Genomic DNA, 22,387 nt, shown 5'->3' with positions numbered 1-22,387 from the left:
AACACCATGCATTATCATTTAAGAGGGAAATAGACTACAGAACCACAGGATTTATCAAAACATCTTTTAAAATGTATTTATGTAATTTAAAAAAAATCACCTTTCTAGATTTAGTTTTCATAGTAGTTTCCATTCCACATTTAAGTCTTAAGGATCTGAATGTTTTAATCACTCTAAACATGAGATGGAATTTATATGCCTTCCAGGCAAACACGTATTTGTAGCCAGCAAAGAAATTAAGAAAACACAGGAGCAGAAGGAAGAGGGGGAAATAAAACTACAAATTCTTATATCACACAATTCAAGTTTATTCCATTCGTTCTTGCAACACAAACTTAAAAATACAGTATCATTTAGCATTCTGATGTCTATGAACCATGATAATGATGAACCCAACTGTGTCAAAACAGTTACAATGATGAAAAGAGGAAGTCAAATATCAAAATGCACAAAGCACTAATTTTCTTCCATCACTGCGTAGAAAGATGATTGTTTATCCATTTACAAAATATAATTAAGACAGTTTATTTTGAGATTTTGCATGCAACACTGCAATTGCTTGACCTAGGACACTCCACTCTTACCAGCCTCTTCTACAAATAATTCAATGCTATGTTCAAGAAAAAGGAGAAAATTTCCATTTAATTATTGTATTTCTTTTTCCACTTACTCCTCCTTAAGAAAAAGGAGCAGCAGGGTATAAAATCCAAAATGCGTTTTAGGTTATAACTTATTGAGCAAAAATTTGAAAGGAAAAGGTGCAAGAAGAGAGTAGATTCCCAAGTGTATTCACTTCCAGTCTGACAAAGTATTTAACTACTGTTTACAGAATGTAAAATAACTTACAGTTTGGTATTTTCATCTAGTTAGGACCTACTCAAAGATACAGGTAGGCACCCAATTTTTTCTTCACAACATAGCTAAAAGGAAGGGAATGAATGAACAAGCCCAGTTTCTAGACAACTATGAAAGTTTAGCTTTTATCATCATTTTTTTGAAAGTCCTGGGCAAAATGATCAATCACCTCTCATGTAGTGCAAAAAAGCAAAAAAAGTATTTCTTTTTTATGATTCAAACACCAAATGCCATCTTTTAACTATCTGGAAAGGCAGCCTGGGTGTACACTACAGCCAAATTCACACTTGTCTTGAAGTTTGTTTGCATTTTTTCCTCAAGTAAGAAAGAATAAGGTGTTTACACATTTGTAGAAAAAGGATGGCAAAATTGCCTCAGTGAATCACCAGAAGAGTTAGTACAAAGATGATGTTTCTTTACTATGGTAATGCTCACTTAAATGAGAGTTGAACGCAGGGGCAGGGAAAAGGGAAGAGCAAAGGAGAGGGGGAAAAAAACAAAACAAAAACCTATGGCCAGACAATTTGACACTAATCAACACAAAAAACTTGTTTTCCACATAGAACAGATCGCAGTTTTCTAGACTAGTATTTTAATAGCTAAGTTTTTAATAGCATAATATGGAGACAAATTTATGCCAAGGATGGTTACTTTCATAGCTGAATAAAAAGTTAAACTTATATTCTATGTTCACACTTGCAATAACATGACAATTCAGCACTAATCAGAGTTAAGATTACAGAATTACCTTTAAATACTCATTAATAAGTCCTGCTCACCAAGCATGCTTGTCATTCTATCAACAGCTCACCAACTGATTTACCGCCGATTTCCAATCTTTCTGCTCTTTCTTGCCACCAATTTCCAAGAAGCAAAGATTAATTGCGCTGTATAGTTTATGGCCAGAGCTGATTTTTTTTCCCCCCTCATTGCTTTTCTTATGAGATGTGTACATGTAAATCAGTTTTGGGTCTCATTTTACCATTTAAACGCAAAGTGTTTTATAGCTGAGACATTCAATAATAATATGCAACATGATTCAAGTAAAACTAATCTCCATTAAATATTTGAGTGGTAGTTACTAGCCTACTTCTACATACCCTCCCAATTTCAGCCATGATATCAAAATAATATCAGCTACTTTTGTTTAAGAATTCAGCATAAAATTTTATATACACTTTTTTTGTATGGTATCAGAAAGTTTGAAATCTGTATTTAAAAAAAGGAAGATGTACAACTTTGTGGTATAAGCTTTTTTGTTATAAAACCTGTTATTCACTCTTGAGTGAATCGGCAGTCTGAAGAAAATTTTCAGGATGAAAGCCAGAAGCTCAGACCTTCCTGAGAACTGTAGAATGTGACAGGAATCCCTATCACTATTTTAAATACCTTCCCATGAGTTGTCAAGGCTGTCATAGTACTGTCATGTTTAGTGATACAGTAAATCTTACCTAGAAGTTGACAGTTAATGTGGTAGGGCTGTAGTGGGAGCTTTCAGAACAAGCTCCATGCCTTAATAATAAATTTTAAGAGGTTCATTCAGTCAGCAGTGAAACGTGAATTCAAGGACATGCACAATTAATGCTTCTCCCCCCCCCTTTGGTAGTTATAGCAAGTTGTTAAGATTTCTACTTGTAAGTCTTCCTGTTCCTAACAGCTAAACTTAGGAAGCTTTACATGTAGTTTAAAAGTTTACCAAAAAGTTTAGCAACTATATTTACCTTTGATATGAATGTCTAAATAATTATTGTTCGTTTTGCACATTTCATTTGATTATCCTTGCATACCAAACAGCCTGAAACTTTCACAGCCTATGCATTTCAGCCTATTGATTTTAGGCTGATATGATGAGTAAAGAAATTCCTTCTTACAATCCTTCTGGAAATAACTCTAGTGACATTTTTAATTTTCTCAAAAACAGCTGGTTAAAACTTCTTTTCTGCACTAGAACACATATGGGAAAGAAAAAGTTCAAGCATCCAAAAGTACCTTGGCAGATATTCTGGAGTGTAACAAGGCCTTGCCTCAGCTGATCTTTCCTAGTTTACTCAAGAGTCAGAAAAACAGTAGTGTGACATCCAATTAGTCAATATGAAGAACAGCTCCAATAACTATTATCAAAAGTCCTCAGAACTGCAATGTAAGCTTTAGGCAAAAGGATAAAGCTACCCATTGAGAGAGGAGAGAAAAGCAACCCAGCCATCTATATTACTACACTTCAGATTACGGCAGACACTAATATCATGGGACTATTGTCTCCTTCACAATTACAGTCTTAGGTACATAGCACAATACTTCCATCTAAATGGATCTTTGAACAAAAACCTTAGTACTAACTTAGGAAGTTTACAAGCCAAAAATTCGAGATCGTGGTCTCTCTTCCTCCCTCTATTTTCACTAGAAATGAGAAGAGATTGTGCACTGAAAAGAAGTCCTAGAGGGACACTGTTTGTAATAGTTTTCAACACTCTCCAAACATATTATCTTTGATACAAGCCCCTAACTAGTCTGATTCACAGAGAATTTCCCTCCCCCCCCAAAGTATTTAGCTGAAGAAGCTGGAAGATGCAAAGAGTGACAGACAGGCAGCAGTGTGAGGCCACAGGAGAGACATTTAAGATATCAGTCCATCCGTCACTGAAGAAGAGTTTTGATTGCCTGGTTGTCAGTGGCTTCAAAGGCAGTTAGTCCATCTGGGCCTTTCACAGTCTTATCAGCACCCTGTGAAGACATTGAAAAGGACTGTCAATTCATAAAGGAAAGCTGCATTATAGTATTAGGTGTGTCACAACAGTTACTTACCTTGGATAATTATATTGATTACATATAGCTTTTTATTCCAATGCATTTTTTCCACTTTGAAACCAAACAGGCCACATTTATCTGTGAAACTATTCAGCACACTTTTTTTTCCTGGTCAGAAGGCATAAAGTTTGAGAAGTCAGTCACATAACTTTTGTCACATAGCCAGCTGAAAGATCAAATTATTAATTAATACAGGATAGAGCCAAAAGATTTTTGTTCTAGCAGCTACTTATATGAATGCAAAAATTCAATCTCACACCTTTTATGAAACCAGGGTGCAATAAGCTTTTCCATATGACAAAATAATCATGCAACCTCTGGAAGAGCTTACTTATTAACAAAATAAAAATAAGTCAAAGAGGTGAGTGAGGAGCTCTATCATCCACCATAACAAAATTCCAGAGTAAGCCTCTGTACAGTACTTAATCCTATTTTGGATTAAAACTCAATGGTTGCCAAAGGGATTAGACAAGACCTAACTTAAATTTGCTTCATTTTCTGCTCATAAATAGGTACTGAATATGACTGATTAAAGGCTTTACAGAATGTATACACCAGAGGAACCAAGAATCATCCTTACTGCAGACAGCACCTGCATAAAAGCCAAACCTATGACAAAAGTATGACCAATGAGTTCTAGACTCAAGGAATATGACTAAGGTTGTTTCATAACCAGTCTGACTAAACAGAGAATCATACCCCATTTTTCTGCGTCATAAAGATCACATTCATCTAGCATTGTGCTTCACTCCATTTTGAAAAATTAAAAAGGCATGCTTGCTACATTAAAAAAATTCTTAAAGTCAGAAACCGAACAAGATTTTTTTTTGAATAAGCTAGGCCTCCCTAAAAGCAACAGAACAGAATATAGAGCCAAAATTACTTTTATTTACAAATCTGACATTACTTCACAGTAATGTGAAGTAACAGAAGTAACAGAAGTAACAAGAAAGTAACAGAAATGCACCAACTATACAAACTGCAGAAGAGTAAGCAGAAGTAGCATTAATGTCAGAAACAGAGAAGGAAATTAACAGTTAGAAGCAAAGAGATCAGCTAGTCACATTTGTTTTGAGCACTGTATAGTCATGCACATGAAAGTGAAAACCCAGGCTAAATGTAAATAGGGTAGTTAAAATAATAAAGGGATAAAAGTTATCAGAAAACACAGGACTACAGAGATAGAGATGTTTCCTGAAGGTAAGTTAGTTCCAGAACATCTCCTTTTGGGAAGATATGCAAATCTCATTTTAAGATATCTAAATTAGGTCAATAAAATGACAGTAAGAATACTTTGGTACTAACATTCTTCAGTATGTACATGCACTGCAGAGTTCTGTCTTTAATTGTAATTTAACCTATCCTTAGAATAAGTACAAGTCTCTCCTCCCTCACATTACACAGAAGAAAGTGCACAGATTAATAGTAAAGGACACCCAATAGCTTTCTAAGAAAATGATGGACCTAATATTTTGAGAGCTTCTTTACTGAAAAAAATATACATTAAAACAAACAACAAAAAACACAGTAAAGTTCCACACCTAAAACCATTTATTTATTCCCAGGATAACTCACAGTCTGAATAAGCTTCCCATTTAACTGACTTTCTAACAATCTAATAAGCTGCATCCCACATTACTGTAACTTGCTGCCAATACTATCTTTCACATTGAATATTCACAAGTTTGAAGAGATGAGGTGTTTCAAACACGGAAATATTCCACCCTCCATTCTGAGGAGAATGCTTTACAGTGGTTTCAAAAGCAGCAGTGCTTCTCCCGTGGCACTGGCCAAATGGACCCTGTCACAACCATTCGTCTTGCTTGCAGCCTGCAGAGACCCTTGGGAGCACGACACAAGTTAAACGGATTGTTTGGCAGTAGTCAGCTGTGGGGCAGGGAAAAAAGTTTCTGCTATCAAGAGCCTGGGAAAATAAAACTGTCTCGAGAACTGCAGGAAAGAATTAGGAGAGAGAACTGCAATTGCTCGTTTTCTCTCCTACTTTTCGGGCAGCAGAATACAGACGTACCTTTTTGTGCTCATGCACTAAATTCAGTCAAGCGACAGGAGTGACCACAGCATTCACTCCTCCTCCTGTCACTACATAACACACCTGACCAGGATGCTGCAGCAGTGCCTTGATGGGCATGAATGTGAGCTGAATCGGTTCATCCCAAAAAATGACTACTTGGTCATATGACAACTTAGGCAGAAAAGGGATTTTAACATAGACTTACCATTGCAACCCATTGTTTGTAAAACATTTTTCTCTGTGAAAAAACTGAGAAATTTAACACATTTGTCAATCACTATCTCAGGTGGTCTGGGAGAAAGATAGTCATAATAGCAGTAATAGCTTCTCTTGCAGATGTTGAATATTGCCACCATCTAGCTAGCACTCTCAGATTAGAATCCATGCAGAAATTAAAGGGCTTCAAAGTTGTTTTTTGTCTTATATTTAATTCTGAAAACCTGAAGAAATTTAAGTTTAAAAAAAGGGACTACACAGTAACTGACCTGTCAGTATTCATCTTGAATTTTAAAGAACCGAACTGAATCATAAGACTCTCCAATGTTTCAGCATTTATTTATAAAAGATATTCATAACTTAACTGAAATAATTTTAAACTATAGAGTGAACTTTTAGCTTAGATATAGGTCTGCTTTTCTGCCTCATACATTTGAGGAGTTGGTGACCTGTGAAAAATCAAAGATTCTACAGAGTGACAACATGGTTTTAAAAGCCACAATTTATCATTTAGCTAACTGCTACAGTTCAGATTAAAGCATGTACTATTGCAATTTTACAGGTAAACAGTTTATTATTAGAATACCACAAATTGATTTACACACGTTCTACAATTTCCCAACCAAAGTAGGTATTTAACAAACTCTAAAATGGCTTGTATTGACAGACCTGTTAGATATGCTACCATAACTAGAAAAAGAAATATTCTACATACCACAGTCTTCAGTATAATAAACTGCTCAAGCTTTTTAAGCTATTCCCAAAATAGGTAAATCCCCAAAGCAATCACAAGTTGACAATGCTGTGACAAACTACACAAAACATTATATACATGAAAACATTCCTTCAGTATTGGTAAGAACACTAGATCCATGTGGTAATACATCTTCATTATGTGGAAGAACTGAAATACAAGACAACCTGTAGGAGTGAACTTGTAGGTGGTATCAAGAAGACTAGTTTAACTTTTCTTTTGACAACACCTTTAACATACCTTTCAGCAATTTACAGCAGAAAAAAAACCACACAAATAAGATTTTGTGCTTTGCCCAGCACACATTTACCTCCAAGAGATACAGGTAAATAACATTTGAGCATCATTTTGGAAGTTGAATATTTTCCACAAACTTCACATCTATGTGCCAGAATACACATGAGAAGACAGAGCCTTTGATGCTACACATTTTTAAAAAAAAACAGGTGAAAAAAATCCAGCCTCCACCATTGAAAGCCAAGATTTCTGTTCTCCCAAAAAAGCCCTCAATATTTTGCACTATGTTAACAGAGTTTAGTAAACCTACAACCAAAGAGGCAGAACTGCTGCTAGTACAAAGTTCTTTCTTTCCTTCCATCTCCTGCAAACATCAAGGGCTACCTTGCCTGAACCAACCAATTTTTTTTTATCCCCTTCCAAGGATGGAAAGCCTACAAGGCACTGACACCTTCTTTCAAGAGAGCTAATTCAGTGCAAAGAAAATATAAAGTTTTAAGTGTTTTCATCCTGATACAAACATCACAATCAGATATTGATGAAAATAAGGACAGTGTGAAATCCTACAAGGATCCATGCTAGACAGCAGTCTTTGAAAGAAGCAACAGATCAAATCACCACCACTCTCTGCTGCAGAGAAAACACCGGACCAAGGTGCTAGGCCATTCACAAGACAGTTGGCAAGTGAGGCAAGTGATTTAACAGTTCTTCACTGTTTGTCACAGTGAACAGATCTATAAACTTGCATATAGCTCCTGATACCACCAGATAAGGCAAACATCATGATTGTGTTTGTACTGTTCTGGAACTGATCTCTACTATGCAACTCTAATGCTGGGAAATAGAAGGCTACTGACACCAGATAGAAAAAAAAAAAAAAAATATATATATATATATATACACTATGTTTAATCAGAGCTTTGTTTTCTTCATAGAGTGTTCACTCTTGCTTACACTCTCTCTCTATATATATACACACACTTATATTAATAGTTTATTCACATATTTTTATATAATATATATATTTTTAAGGAGTACTTTAGGATATTGAAAGTTACAAGATACTTCAAATATGTCATTAGGACTTCAAGCTTTATGCTAATTTACACAATTTTGTATTGCATTTGTTGTGTACATTTATATTTCAGAAAACAGTTACAGGCATGTAAGATCTGAGTTTCTAAAACAGCTTTATTGAATGTAAGATAAGAGGGTCATAACTAAGAAAAAGACAGTTTAATACAGTCAGTATTAAAAAGTTAGAAGAATGGCTCCTTAACTAGGCAGAAAGATTCCTTCCAGCATTCTACAGAATGAGAAAGACATAATCAAGTTCAGGTCGAGACGACTTTAATTTTCAGAAGCACAACACTGCCTGGAAGCAAGTTCATTGAAAAGTTCATTGAAGTAAAATGATTCCACAGTATTCTCTAGTTGCCCAAAGTAGCTAATACTTTATCTTTATGTTCTTTTCCATATGTACACACACACATATATGTACATATGGAAAAGAACAGTGTTTGTGGTTCACTATTAATCTATGAACAAATTGGGGAACAAACCATGTTCTTTTCCATATATACATATACACACATATACGTGTATATATGGAAAAGAACAAAGATAAAATGTTAACAACTTTACACACACACACACGCAGATGCTCTCTTTGACAGAGTAGTAAGAACAACCATGAATGCTTGGATTTTTGTCCCGCTTGGTCTCTTGTCCCACTAGGACAAACAAGGCAGCACAACAGCTACTGGGATACAGCTGCAGTTCAGAAAAAAATCATGAAGGCAGCAGGTAAGGTCATTGCAGAACTATTACCAAAACCTGTAAAACTGGAATGGGGGTACTTGATGAAGCTAGAAGACTGGCTTACAGAACAAGCAGCTAACTTCTGGAATTAGTTACCATAGGAAGTTGGTATCAGCTGTTTCAAAAAGGACCGAAACAAATACATAGACAAGAGATCTATAAATGCTTATTAAAGGGAACAGACATGCATGAACCTTTAAAATCCCTAATACAACAACTGGGGATACTCTGAAGTATGAGGGGAACAGATCACCAAAAGCAGTCAAACTCACAGCTCTTCCCAAATGGCATCCCTTTTGCCACTGTTGGGGGGGGGGGGGCAGCTAAACAGTTTATAAATGGTCTAACTCAATAGGATAGTTCTTAAAAACAAGACATTAGTAGTATAAACAAAAAGAATTAACTACAGCTAAAGAAGGCATTAGACAACAAGCCCTTCTTTTGAACTTTAAACAAAGTGTTCTTTCAGAGTACATCTAATTACTTTCATTATCAGTAAACCAGAGCAAGATAATATTACCAGTTGAAAGTCAGATCCCGACGGAACAGTTTTAGGTATTACTCTGCAAAACTCTGTAGGTTTAGCCTTTGGGAGACTACGCTACAAGTTTTCATAAACTTGTACTTATCCTCATTACTTGAAAGATATACTAAGAGTCCCCAAAACTATTTTTGGGCTGTATACTGTACAAGTGAGGCATGATAATTTTTAAATGGTGGATTATCCAAAATAAGTTTTGGAGGAATCTGCAAAACAGGTTCTTCAAAAGTTATGTTTTAAGAATATTTTTTTTTGATCTCTAGTCTGACCAGAGAGGTATTTATTAGAAAAGCACATCTCAACTCTGGCCTAGAGGTATTACATTACTTATGGTAGCAATAATACCTTAAGATTTAATTCATTCTACTTTAAGTTTGACAGAAAAATGTTACATCTATATGGGTTTACTTTTACTGATAGTCTGTGCCCCCAGAGATTATACACTTATACTGCCCTGATATGTGAAATGCAACAAGGGAAACAAAGTGCTCTTTACCAAGCCCACATCTATTCATCTGCTTTTCTTATTTAAGCAATATAAGCAACACAAAGCTTTTAAGAAGGATTAAAATGCAATCGCTGACAAAATTTTCAGAAACCAGTAGTATTATCAGAAAAGGATTATCAGCAATTTTCGAGACCAAGTAAGAACCAAAGAATGGCTATCAGCTGAATACAATGTCAAACTGGATATTGTTGTCAATTGGATTTTGGTCAGATTGTCTTGTTAAGTCTCAGCCTAAACATTTTGAAAGCAGACGAACTAAAATCTGCGAAAGTTTTATCATCCGTTCATTTCTAATGAAGTCTGAAACACAGCATTCAGTTCAGTCCTTCAGTCTTTCCTAGTTCAGCACAGGCCTTAAAAGAACAGTATGTGTGGTTCACTATTAATCTATGAACAATTCAGGGAACAAATCGTATTTATTTTTAATGCCTTGATTTGCACAAAACTCCTCACAGTATTTGCATTCTTTCTCCAGACACCAGGAGAGTCACTGTAGTCTCTTTAAGCCAAGTTCTCATGATACAGCTCCCATTTTCACATATGTTAAGACAGCAATTCTTCCTAGAAGAGTTGTGCTTCTGGGACAATAATCAAACAGCTACAACAATTTAAACTAGAAGAATATATGCCAGTGCCTTTAAGTCCAGCAGTGCTACACATATCTCAGTTCTCTAACGTGGCTCTCTTCTGTAAAAGAAAGACCAAATTTCCCAAATTTCTTCCTGACCTTGAGAATGGGCTGTATCTTTGTACTGCTTTTGTTGGCATACACTGATAGGTAGCACTGTTATTCAGGTAGCTATATGCAATAAAGCAAGCTTGTCTCCAGCTGTTAGCAAGATGTACACCTAAGCCACTGCCTGGCTTCAGTGGATTCACCAGCTCTGAAAAATCATTTCAACATATCATCCCTAGGGATACAAGAAACATGCTTTCAAAATATTCCTTTGGTAAAAAAAAGAACCTTTCAAGGAATTTTCCACCTGAAAAAATAGAAAACATAACCCTGACCTGTAATACAGAAAGTAAATCTGCTGTGGAAACAAACAGAAGCAAGTCTAGGACACTACCTGCTTAAAGCCCACACCTTGTCCCCTTTTGATACAAAGCAACTTGAGGCCTCAAATTCTAGCTTTATGTTAATTCTGTCTAAAGGATATGTCTCAGTTATCTTAAAAGGTGGAACAGATCACCCAATACAGCAAACCTGTTACTGGGAACTTAGCAGCTGCAAGCCATTGAGATAATCACACTACACATAACAGGTGACAAACAAAATCAGAATGGGACAATTTCTTAGTTACTGAATTGACAGAACTCACATTCAATATAAAAATTATTAGCAAGCTGGTCCACACTTAATATTTAGCCATGCCTGCAAAAATGGTTTTCTTTATGTTATTACACATACTTACTGCTTGTACCATATAAAGAAATTGTATGCAGCATTTTTTATGTATTCACTTTTTTTGGCAAAAAACACCCATCCTGTAAAGATGAACTGATCCCTGAAAGTCAAGAAACAAGAGACGTTAAAGTGAAACCTATCAAATAGGAACGTAACATCAAACCAGCTAGAGTGTGATGGTTGAAAATTTGAACTAAACTAATACAGCTACTTGGTTAACTGAGATACTATGGTATTAGGGAGTGATCAATACCCTCCCCCCGTACCACTTCAATTCAATTCTTTTATCTCAATATATTGAGAGATGTGAGTACATAAGGTCTGTGGAGGAAGTTCTAACTAGAACTTTGACCTTTTCTATTCCTGTTTTTGCTTTGAGCAACTGGAATATGAGAACAATGGTGATTATTCAAATAAGATTATGAAAATTGCTATCCACCTTTCAGTCTTCTGTTACCCTAGACAAAATAATCTAGGTGAGTTTCTCCTTTTCAGTCTTCCCCATGAAGAGAGATCATTCTGAGCTTTCAAATGGAAATGTAAGTTTTAATTAACAAGATTATACTTAGCAAAAAGCATTCTCATGCCCCCAAATCATTCACTTTTGTAAAGTTATTACTATATTTTTTGCTTGACTGCAAAGTTACTGAAAACAATCTTCTTTAATACACAATAAAATTACTTTATTTTATTACTTTATTTTTATTATATTACTTTATTTATAATTGCTCCCTACACAAGAAAGTTCTGCAGCGTATTTTGTTGCTATCTCAAATGTTAAGTAAAAGTTAGTTCAACCACTCCTTTTTGAGGTGAGTAAAACTGTTTCAGCCACTGTGTTTTTTAGTACACAGGTCTTTCAATCTTTGAGTACTGATACCATTTTGTATTGTTAAATTGTTAGACTTGCTCAGCAATACTTTCACCACTGGTGCAGAGAACAGTAACAACTGCCGCAGAGAACATTTATAGCAACATTTTAGGCATCTTATAACTCTATCCAGTATATCAGAAGAGACTTGGAGATCTAAACCTAAGAACCCTAAGAAAAAGCACAGGCTCACAATAGCCCCTTTAAAATCAAGATACTGTTCAGGATTTTAAAATACTTCTGAGTATAGAGTTTGATCTCTGAGAAGTCAGACTAGAACTTGAATGTTATTTGGGTCTCTGTCTCATTTCTTTCTAGTTTATTTGGCTCAAATCCCAATTAATAAATTCTACAATTCTACACTGTCTCTAACCCAGAGGGGCAAGACAAAACTCCAGCTTTATTAGAGGAAAAACCGTGGGAAGAACTTGTGTGATAGAGAGCCCAAGTGTGTATTTCATAACTAGTGCAGTTATTCTTTAATGGCAAACCTGGAAAAATGGATCAAATACCTCCTAACTATCCAAATCAAAAGAAAAAGCACCCTTGTAGTGTGCTCAAAAAAAAAAAAAAAAATCAATTAGAAGTCCAGCTAGAAGGATAGAGTGCTCATTTATTCTTGGAGCACAAACATTTATCCTATCCCGAAGAAATGTATTCTACACCTCAGGTCAGTGTTTTAGATTTACTGAAAACTTTATAGAAGAGTTGTTACTATCAACTGCTTAGTTATACTGTGAAACCACAATCTGATAAAATATACAGCTTTTTCTTCTTACTATGGTAATTTGAAGTGTTCTTGAAGGTCATTGTGAATTTTGGGAATTAGACCGATCTTTTCATTAGCCAAGCTGCTAAGAAATACAAGCCATACCATATCCAAAAACAATTAAACTTTGCAGAAGATGATCTAGCAAGCATAACAGCAGCTTAGATATTGCACTTTAAAATCTTCTGCCCAAATGTAAGATGTGGTCTTTTCGAAAGTCCATATATATAAAAAAAAATCCAATTAACTATGTTTCAGTTTTATAATGAATTCAAGATTTTTAGATCAGCACTGAAGCGTTAAACTTTAAAGGTTTGGGAAGATGATAGCATTTGAAGATTTTACACCCATCAACAAAAGCTTTTTTTTTGATCTTCAAGTTTAAATTAGTGTCTTATCAATGCTTTGTTTTAGCTGATATCAGGCAGACCTAAACCAGAGGTGACCACAACTGTTCCTGTAATTGATTATGGCTGATCACTAATTAGCATTACATCAGTGCTTGAAAACATTCAATCACTTGCAATGTCAGTTTTAAGTTTTTAAACTGCCCATTACTTTCTTACAATGTAAGAAATCAAACTGAGCAATGCATTTTCCAGAATTAAAGCATCTAAACAAGGCAATGGGAAGTCATCACTGAAATGCAAACCTTAGAAGAAAGTTTGTAACACAGGCACTTCTGAGAAACTACTTATTTACCTCTTGAGAAACTACTACTAGAGTAAGTATGTCTGTCCTTAAGTCACATTAGGTGTTTAGTAGTAACTTTACGTATGCATTATAATTATGTGAGCAAAGTCAGACAACTATTTTATTTTGTTTTAAACAATGAAAGATGTGTTCTTTATGCAAAATAATCATATGTTGGTTACATTTGATTTTTCATAATGGAAGAAATGTCTGAACTTGAATACAGCCACAAATTAGGGCAATGTGTGAGGCCTTAATTGAATTAATGATTAAGTACCTTAATCATAAAACAACAATTCAACAAAATGCTTTGTTCTGTGCTTCATGGATAGAGTAAAAAGAGAACTACATAAAAGCATTGGGGGTTAAAGGCACACCACCATTACAGTGGGTCAAAACCTGAAAGAACTAAACCCTTCAACAGTGAACAAAGCATTTGCCCAGTAGTAAAAGCAGCATGATAAAGCTTTACATTTTCTGGAACTACAAAATTACGGCTTAAGCTGACTGCAGTACTCATTTGCAACCACTAATAAAAATTAAACCACATTTCAAATACTCCCTGTAAAGTCCACCAGGAACTTCCATCAAATGATTCAGGAACACTGAGAAAGTTTCACAGTACTTAACTTGCCATTTTTGATGGATGTGTTCCCCAAGATCAAATCAAAACATTTAAAGTTTGTTTAAACTTTAAATGCTTGCATAGATTCTAAGGAACTTGCAGCTGAAACGCTTGGCCGACAGAGCTCTCCATACCCTCCAGACACAGAAATTTGGAAAAAGTACCAGAAGTGCTAGAACACACACCAGATTAAGGAAGAGCTCCTCTATAGTTTTAATATTGCCCCAGTTTTAATATGTAGCCAATGCCACAGGGCCTCCAGCTAGGTTAGAAAATGTAACTATGGCATAATTTGGAGCTGTGGTTGATCCAAGACAGAATTTAATGGATTCTTCAGGGGGAAAAAGGGGAGAAGCAGAAAATAAGATCTACGAAGTCTAAACCTCTCCAGAAATAATCAACCCCAGTTGCCTGAAATTGCACTAGAAGAGAAGTAGTAGTAAGGTATTCCCTGTTTTAGTAGGTGTAATACTCTGGACTTTCTGCCAGTGAAACCCCTTCTCATTGAGCGTGCAGCTGCAGCTTCTTTTTCAAGACTATTTCATTTCAGTTCTCTATGTCTTACCATGTTATCATCTTCCCTACAATTACAGCTGAGCATTACTTTCCATATAAAGGTCAAAACCATCGCATCATCCCAAATCAGTGGTTATTTGGATTATTTTGCCTAGCATGTTTCTTAGCATTTTTATCTTTTGCTGAAAGTAAGGCATTAGCAGATTTCTTGCCGTTAGAAAATGCAAATATTGAGTTACAAGTACATTTCCTATACAATGAAACTGTGCAGCCAAGCAGCAATGTGATTTACTGAGATCAGGTGCTTCCAAACAGAAATGTCCCAACATAAACTGCTGCTGAAACTTAGATTTCTAGAAATTTTATGTTGTACCAAAGTATGCAGACTCATATGGAAAAAAGGAAGGAAGGAATAGAGGCAAGGCAATGGGCTAGATAACCTGTAGCCTTTATTAATTTTTTCTTAAAACAGAAGTTGTAAGGATGTATTACTTCCCCAGACAAGGGCATACTACAGTAAGTAAGGATCACACAGCTTATTAAAACTAATAAAGTGGAACTGAGCTTTCAAAGTGATGATGGCAAACAGGCTTGCAAGAATATTTTTCCTACAGTTCAAGAGTAAACATGAAAAAGTATGGGGAAAGGGAGAAATAGACCACTTGTGCCTTTATAACTGACAGTACAAGGCAAGTGTAGGTATAAGAGCTACTATGGGGGTATCTAAAAGGACTTCAGCTTCATCCTTCACATCCTTTCTTTGTCTCTTGCTCTTTAGTCTCAACTAAAATTCATCCTTCCCCTAAAAAAACAGGCAGCTGAGCAAGCATTTAGTACATGGCAACAAACAACTACCATCTGCAATTTACAGGAGAGCAATGTAGAGACTAGGTGAGTAGTGCAACAAACTAGGTTCTAGTGCACACCTACAAAAGCTATAATCAAACCCAAGAAACCGCCCTCTAAAATAAGCACATCACACTTCAAGAGCACAGAAAATTTTCCCAAAGCAGCAGCTAAAGTGAAACTAAAGACATCTCATACTGAGAGTTTTTCAGTGGACCCATTATAGCTAAACTTACTTAACAGCCAGCTACTCATGAAGCTGCTCCCCTGTTCTTGTTCCATCTTTTGAAATGGCACCAGTGTATCTCCAGTTCCATAATACACAACTGCAAGGAACTAAACCAACAAAAAACCCTTTAGTTCAGACACCTCAATTGGCAGGAAACTAACTACAGAAATTTCAATTGCAATAGGGTCAAATGAATGTCAGGGCAGTGTAAGGAAGCATTAGACTATACAAGTAAGAGTATTAAAAGACAGAACAGAACCATCCATTCTGCTGGCAACTAACCTTTATGTTGGCTTAGCTGTAACATGGATCTGCAGCCTCAGCTTCTACACCTAATGCTGGTGGGTACCCATCACACACTGAAGGGACAGCAGGGCAAGACAGACCGAGTAGACACACCTCACTTATGTGACTGAAGCTTCAGCAGAACACCACAAATTAAACTTTCAAAGATAAGCATCTGGTTGGGCAGATTTAAGCATAACAGACCCAGTGAAAGAAGCCTTGGTTGCATGTTACAAAGCATTCAGTGGCAATGCCTCCTTAAATAGTCCTGTTCTCTCCTCTCTCCACAGACCCATATCAATCCTGATAAAGTCAGTCAGGCTAGGCTGCTTTTCGTAAGGCCTGGCCAGATTCCTCATTCATTTCAAAGTGCTGCCACGCAAAATAATTTTATTGCTCCATTCAAAGGATTGGTGAGATTGCTCACACCACTAAATGTTTTTTTTTTCCTTCTTATCAAACTACAGCCTCAAAAACTGTTTTAACACTAGAATAGAATATTAAAGACTGCCCAAGGAAAGTACCATTTACAAATCACATAACATTTTTTCCTTTCTCTGCTTTGACATAGAAATCAACACCTTAAGTTAAAGTTATGTTAACCCAAAACAATGTCACTCAATTTAAGAGTTAAGGTTGCTAGTAAGACTCTTTTCCTCCCTCTCCCAGAAAGGAGATTAAAATATATTCAAGCCACTGAAAAACAGAAGATTGAGAAGCAGGGTGGCATCCCAACCCCCCTCTCCCAGCAACATTCCAGAAGCTGACAAAACCTAGCCACAAGTAATGTTTCGGTAACAATGGTGATACCACTTGATAAAGAGTTTGAAACTGAATTCCAGAAACTTGAACTCCAGCATGAGGAAAAAATTAACTAAGTAGTTTCAATGTCTGCCATTCCTCAAATTGACTCAAGGTCTTCAAGAACAGGTCAGACAAACATCAGTTGCAGCTACAACATTCTTTAAACTGACTTGAAGATAACTTCTTGAGGCCCATTCTAAACTTTTTTTTTTAATAATTAATCTGCACGTCCAACTGATTTATCTACACTTTTCTCCTACATATTCTTACAAATACTGCAGAACAGAGTAGGAAGTCCTGCTTCTTAGATACAGGACTTGCCCGAGGCATTACTCTGCTATGGTATTGTCAGACTGGTGTCTCAGGGAGCTCTCAAAAATCTCAAGTCTTTCTTTCCCTCCATTGCCTACACATAAAACTACCTGTGCAGGCAGTTCTCAGAGGTCCTGGAGGACCTAAGCTGGCTCTGAATACATCACTGCAGACTCTACAACAGTCTTAATGTACTTACATTTCTTGTGAGTAATAGAATTTTCTGTAGATGGTGCTAATAGTGGAAGCCATTGCATCAGGAGAAGTCCTCCAGGACTGTTTAGTTCAATCTCTTATAAATGCAGTTGCACTGTTTCTAATGAGAACTTAGAAGCAGCTTGGCTGCTTTGTTATGGAGTGCAAGCCAATGTATTTTACAGACTGATCACTAATTACAGGTCTGATCACCATTATCCTGAAGCTTCAGTGGCCTACAGAGCGCCATAGAGTCCCTCAATGGCAATATATGGCTTTCAGCTGGGTTCCAGCATGATGTGTACTACATGGGCTTTGCATTAACTATATAAAACCTAGGTTTGGCCCACAGAGTTCTTTCTGAGTGGGGTCCAGCAAAGCTTTAACTCAGGCTTCATTTTGTGACAGCCAAAATCAGTTTAGGTCCAGGTTACTGTCTCTTCTTCTCCAACCTGTGCCTCCCCCAGTCAAGAGACTATGCTCATGCAATTGAACAGTGAACCAGTAGAGATAGCTGATCCACTGAAAACTTGTTTGGCAAACAAAACAGTTTTTGCTGAATCAGCGGTCTATAGTCTGTTCACTGTGCAACTGCAAGACCACCAATACCAACAACAGAAAGTGCAAGTCCGCAGCAGCCCAGGCTACTTCAGCTTAAGATCAAGATCAAATGGCTACTGCAATCTCATCACTGAGAGCTTGGAAACTTGATTCAGTATCTCTTTACTACTTGTATATATTTAGTATCCTCTGCAAGTGAATCATGTCTAAATGTTTTTAGTGCTTTTACTACTCTCAGTAGAATATTCTTGAAAGAAAGCTTTTTCCTCATACTATATAAAAGAGCAAACAGCTTACCTCCATCAGATGAATCAAACTTCTACAGTAACAAAGTTTACAAAATCTTTGAGGTCACTTTAACTAAGTTTACATTTTTTCACATTTGGTTCCTTTATTACAGTTTTTTGGGGGGTTTTTTTGTTTGTTTGTTTTTTTACACTTGATGTGTGAAACAGTTCTTGGAACATCCTTTCTCCTCTCAATACCTCAAAAGTCTCATGTAAAAGGTTTAAAAATATTCCCACAATTCAAATACTGTAGAAAGCAGTATACAACGTTAGCTTAAAACATTTAAATTCTCAAGAACTGCATCCAACATTTTATACTACAATCTCTGAACACTTACTGAATTTTCATTCAATAAAACTAACCATAACCTTTTTTAAATATTTGCTGTATGCAAACAGACTAAGGAGATACACAATGTTTGAAAACTGACTGACGCAGTAATGCATAAGTACTAAAGAATTGTCATTATTTTTGTTTTCCTGTTTAAAAATACTTTACAGAGAGTGTCGACTTATAGTCCAACAGGTAAGTACATTCTATGACAAAGGACACATAAAAAGAGATCAACTTACTGGGTAAATAAAGCCAGCTGAAAGTAGGTACATGTAAAACAAAAAATCTACTAAGCAGTAAAGCAGAACTGAAAAATACTTACAAAAGAACCAAAGAACAGAATAAACAAATATGAAAAATAATCTTAAATATACTGGTCTATCACTTGCAATTCAACTATTTACATACACTAATATTGGACATTCAGCATTTGTCCTGCATCTGGAATAATCATGAAATATACCTTAATCCAAAACTAACTAGGAAAGATATTAAACAGCCACAAAGTTTAAAAAGTCAGTAAAGTGTTATAACTTTCAAGAATTTTGAAGAACACTGGCTGAAGAATTATGCTGCTTTTCAGCAAGTCTTAGTTTTTCCATAAACTACCAGGTATCTGCTATCAAAGAACATGAGTTCAGTCTATGTTACAAAGTGTGACAACGTATATTCAGACAGCAGTCCTAAGATAGTTGTATGAAGAGAGAGAACAACTTCTTAACATAAGATCAGCTTCAAACTGAATGAGATGGTGACAAGAGTTCAAATACATATATTTAGCTCTGCTTGAAGAAATTAGAAAATAAATGCAAGTTCCCAAATGATCCAGTTGCATTAACATTTTTCTAACTTTATTTCCTACTGTAAGTTCACTTTCTTACCACACACTGCACATCTTTATCAGACTGGCTCCTCTTTATGACTGTTCACTTTAACCAATTCCAATCAAACTGTACCAAGTATAAGCATCAATACATTCTTAACAACTGTGTGAGAAATAGCTTGCTCAGAAAGGACCTTAATGTCCCCACTGAAAGAGACTGAAATGTATGTGAAACCCTTATCAGATGCCAGAAAAATCTGTGCATGAACTCAAATTTTGACACATCCATGCAAAAAAAATTTGTAGATTCCATTGCTCCCAGAGGCGGGTTTTTTTTTTTTTTTTAAAAGGATGTAAAGCACAAAATGGCAAAAAATACAACATGGGATAAAGGCTTTTTTTTTTAAATAATGCATATATAGTATTTATAAAACACACATATCCTTTTTTCTTTAACATATCTCAAAGCCTAACCTGAACCTTACTCTCAAGATCTTTATTTCAAGTTTCATTACATAATATCACAGAGCCATATGAACACTGATGCAATTCCAGTTGTGTACAAAAGCATACACTAAACAAAAACAGCATAGAAATTCTGAAGCAAAGTCACTGACACTGACATTTCTCTTAGATTAAAACACCCCAGTTCTTTTAACAGTTTAGTAAGTTTGTCTTATTTTAACCATTAAAGTCCAAGTAGACCAATTGCATTAATCTACAAAATAGTAGCATGTGGGAGCTTTAACTATTAATTTAATTAGGGGTCAAAAAAGTGATCACAGTAATACAAGGTGCCAATCTGCCAACTCCATCCAAAGCATGCAAGCTTTACATATTGAAAAACTGTACTGCTAAAAGCTCTCTCATCATAACACATTCCCTTTAAATCACAACCTTCCACTACTGTCCCAGGTGTGTTAAGCACAAAAGCAAGATTTAGTGATTCAGTTCACTAGCAATTTACTGTTCATCGGAATACAGTACCAAATGCATGTAAATCACTTCAGGCCACAGGGTAGAGATATTATTACAACCACACGCAGAAATTTTGATATTTGTCCTGGCTACTGGAATCCAAAGCAGAGGAAGTTTACCAATCTAGAACTGTACTCTTCCATTCTGGTTTGAAAACTGAAGAACCTACAAAGAATGCACACTTCCCTTGCAACAGATTCCCCCATGTGATCCATCATTAGAAGGATCTATCATTGCCCCATGTGGTCCATCATTTAGTATCTAAAAGGGACCACTCTCAGAGGAAGTCTGGATTTTAAAGGAAGAGAAATCAAGCCTTCTGAGCTAGCAATAAGCCCAACATCAAGGAACAAGAAGTCAAGCACCAAAATACTGATTAGACCTTACGAGTCTGCTTCTGAAGCTAAATTCCCCAAACTGAGCTTGTATCAGAAATGCTGTTAGGAACCAGACAGGTGCTCTGAGGACAAAAGTCTGCATCTGAGTATGTCTAATGTACCTCAACTGCAAACTATGCAAGAACAGCAGCTCAGAAAACTTGTAAATAAGTTTGTTCTCTTACCTAGTTAATTATATACTTTACCCAGCAAAACACACACTATTTTTCACATACCCCATGAAGATAAGCGATCAACTCGTAATTCTAATTAAATATCAAATTATTGATTGTATACATGTGTTAGTTTTCTTAGGTCCTAAAGTAAAGGGTCAGTCCTCACAACACCGTAGAGAAGACGGATGTATCATTTGAAGCTTTTTGAAATTAGAAGTCATAACATTCTTCGCAAAAAGCATAGCTAATATTAGACAAAGTTACAGAAGTGAAGAAGAGAAACAGAGTTCAAGTCATACAGTGTAAGTCAATTTTAAGGAAGTCATTTTACCTTGGAAGCTAACATATGAAAATGTTACACAAAACATGAAAGAAGTCTATCCTCTTTGGGCCAAATAATTTCAGTAGGTTTATACACAGCAAATGCACCGCTGTTAATCTCCTTTTTTCAAGGACAGTGAGCTCTAACAAGAAAGCGCATATAAGAACGCAGACAAAACACTGCTTGACTTAACTAGTGCTTTGCAAAATGGACCACCTTTGCAATATGAATCAAAAGGGAGACCAAAACCAGATTAAGCTTATTCTGTCCAGGACAAAATTTACAAGCTCTATAGCAGAGAAACCTTGTCTTCTTCCTGGTTTTACTTCTCCCCTCCCTACCCCAGATGGGTTTTCAGACATCTGGCACAAGCAGAGGGAAACCACACCTCTGAGTAACTTCACAGCAGTGATCCCATGATTTGAGACAACTTAAGTAGCTGCCAAAGCTAAATCCCACTCCTCCCTGTCTGCTGAAAGAATGAACTTTTTTTTCTTGGCTGATTTGCTGTTGATTCCTCCCTAGCCAAAAAGCTCACAATACTGTCTTGGTGGTCACTACTACCTTTGCTGCAGTGCCCAAGTCCTAGAACTTTCTCCTTCAGTTATTTTGTCTATAGTGAGAGTTCCCTCACTGGTTTAAGCAACATAAACAGCCTTTGAAGTTTTGAACCCACCTGGGGCAGCATAATCTTATAAAAAACAAACAACACCACAGTAATACATTTCACTAATAGGTAATATGTTCTGAACAATTGTATCTCACCTTTGACAGAAGCAATTTCACACAGGAAACATGGCCCTCATAGACTGCTGATAGGAGTGGTGTGATATTATGTTTGTCTGGAGCCTGTAAATTGAGACACAGTTATTTGAAGCACAATTTCACACAGCATTAAAAGGTCTCACTTAACTTTAATTGTTTTGTCAACAGTTGAGTGAAGTAAAGGATTTTTTAAAGGATTTTTTTTCCCCCCAGAAATGCATTCCCTTAGAATTTTTTACTCTGCTTTCATATGAGAGAAGTCATGATATAAAAACCATTCAGAGCAACAAGCTATTCCTTCCATAAGGCTTTCAGGTATCCCAAAGTTTACCTTAAAAAAAAAGAGTCAGTGACAGAAATCGCTTTGTTTGTAGCTGACATGTTGCCTAATTTAAAAATGCTACTTCTGATTCTCCCATTTCTCAGACAATTTAGTTTCAAA

General features: G+C 36.0%; 1 protein-coding gene across 3 annotated transcripts in view; it reads right to left on the bottom strand.

The window, feature by feature from the left end:
• Positions 1 to 284: 284 nt before the first annotated feature.
• MTPN (myotrophin) overlaps positions 285 to 22,387 on the bottom strand; it is a 51,528-nt gene continuing 29,425 nt past the window's right edge. The window contains exons 4-6 of one of the 3 annotated variants that reach the window (XR_003256362.1): positions 21,946 to 22,029; positions 3,658 to 3,768; positions 3,503 to 3,576 (exon numbers count right to left, since the gene is read on the bottom strand). Coding sequence is in view for 2 of the 3 variants with exons in the window: in XM_026083909.1 (XP_025939694.1) it covers positions 3,490 to 3,576; positions 21,946 to 22,029 (171 nt within the window). In the remaining variant the exon portion in view is untranslated. Of the gene's footprint in view, positions 3,577 to 3,657; positions 3,769 to 11,180; positions 11,278 to 21,945; positions 22,030 to 22,387 lie in introns of those variants that run through there. The other 2 variants (XM_026083909.1, XM_026083910.1) reach the window with 2 other exon arrangements.

This window comes from Apteryx rowi, unplaced genomic scaffold, assembly GCF_003343035.1.
Source record: "Apteryx rowi isolate R43461 unplaced genomic scaffold, aptRow1 scaffold_62, whole genome shotgun sequence".
Classification (NCBI taxonomy): Eukaryota; Metazoa; Chordata; class Aves; order Apterygiformes; family Apterygidae; genus Apteryx; species Apteryx rowi.
This window is presented reverse-complemented; position numbering and strand designations above follow the sequence as displayed.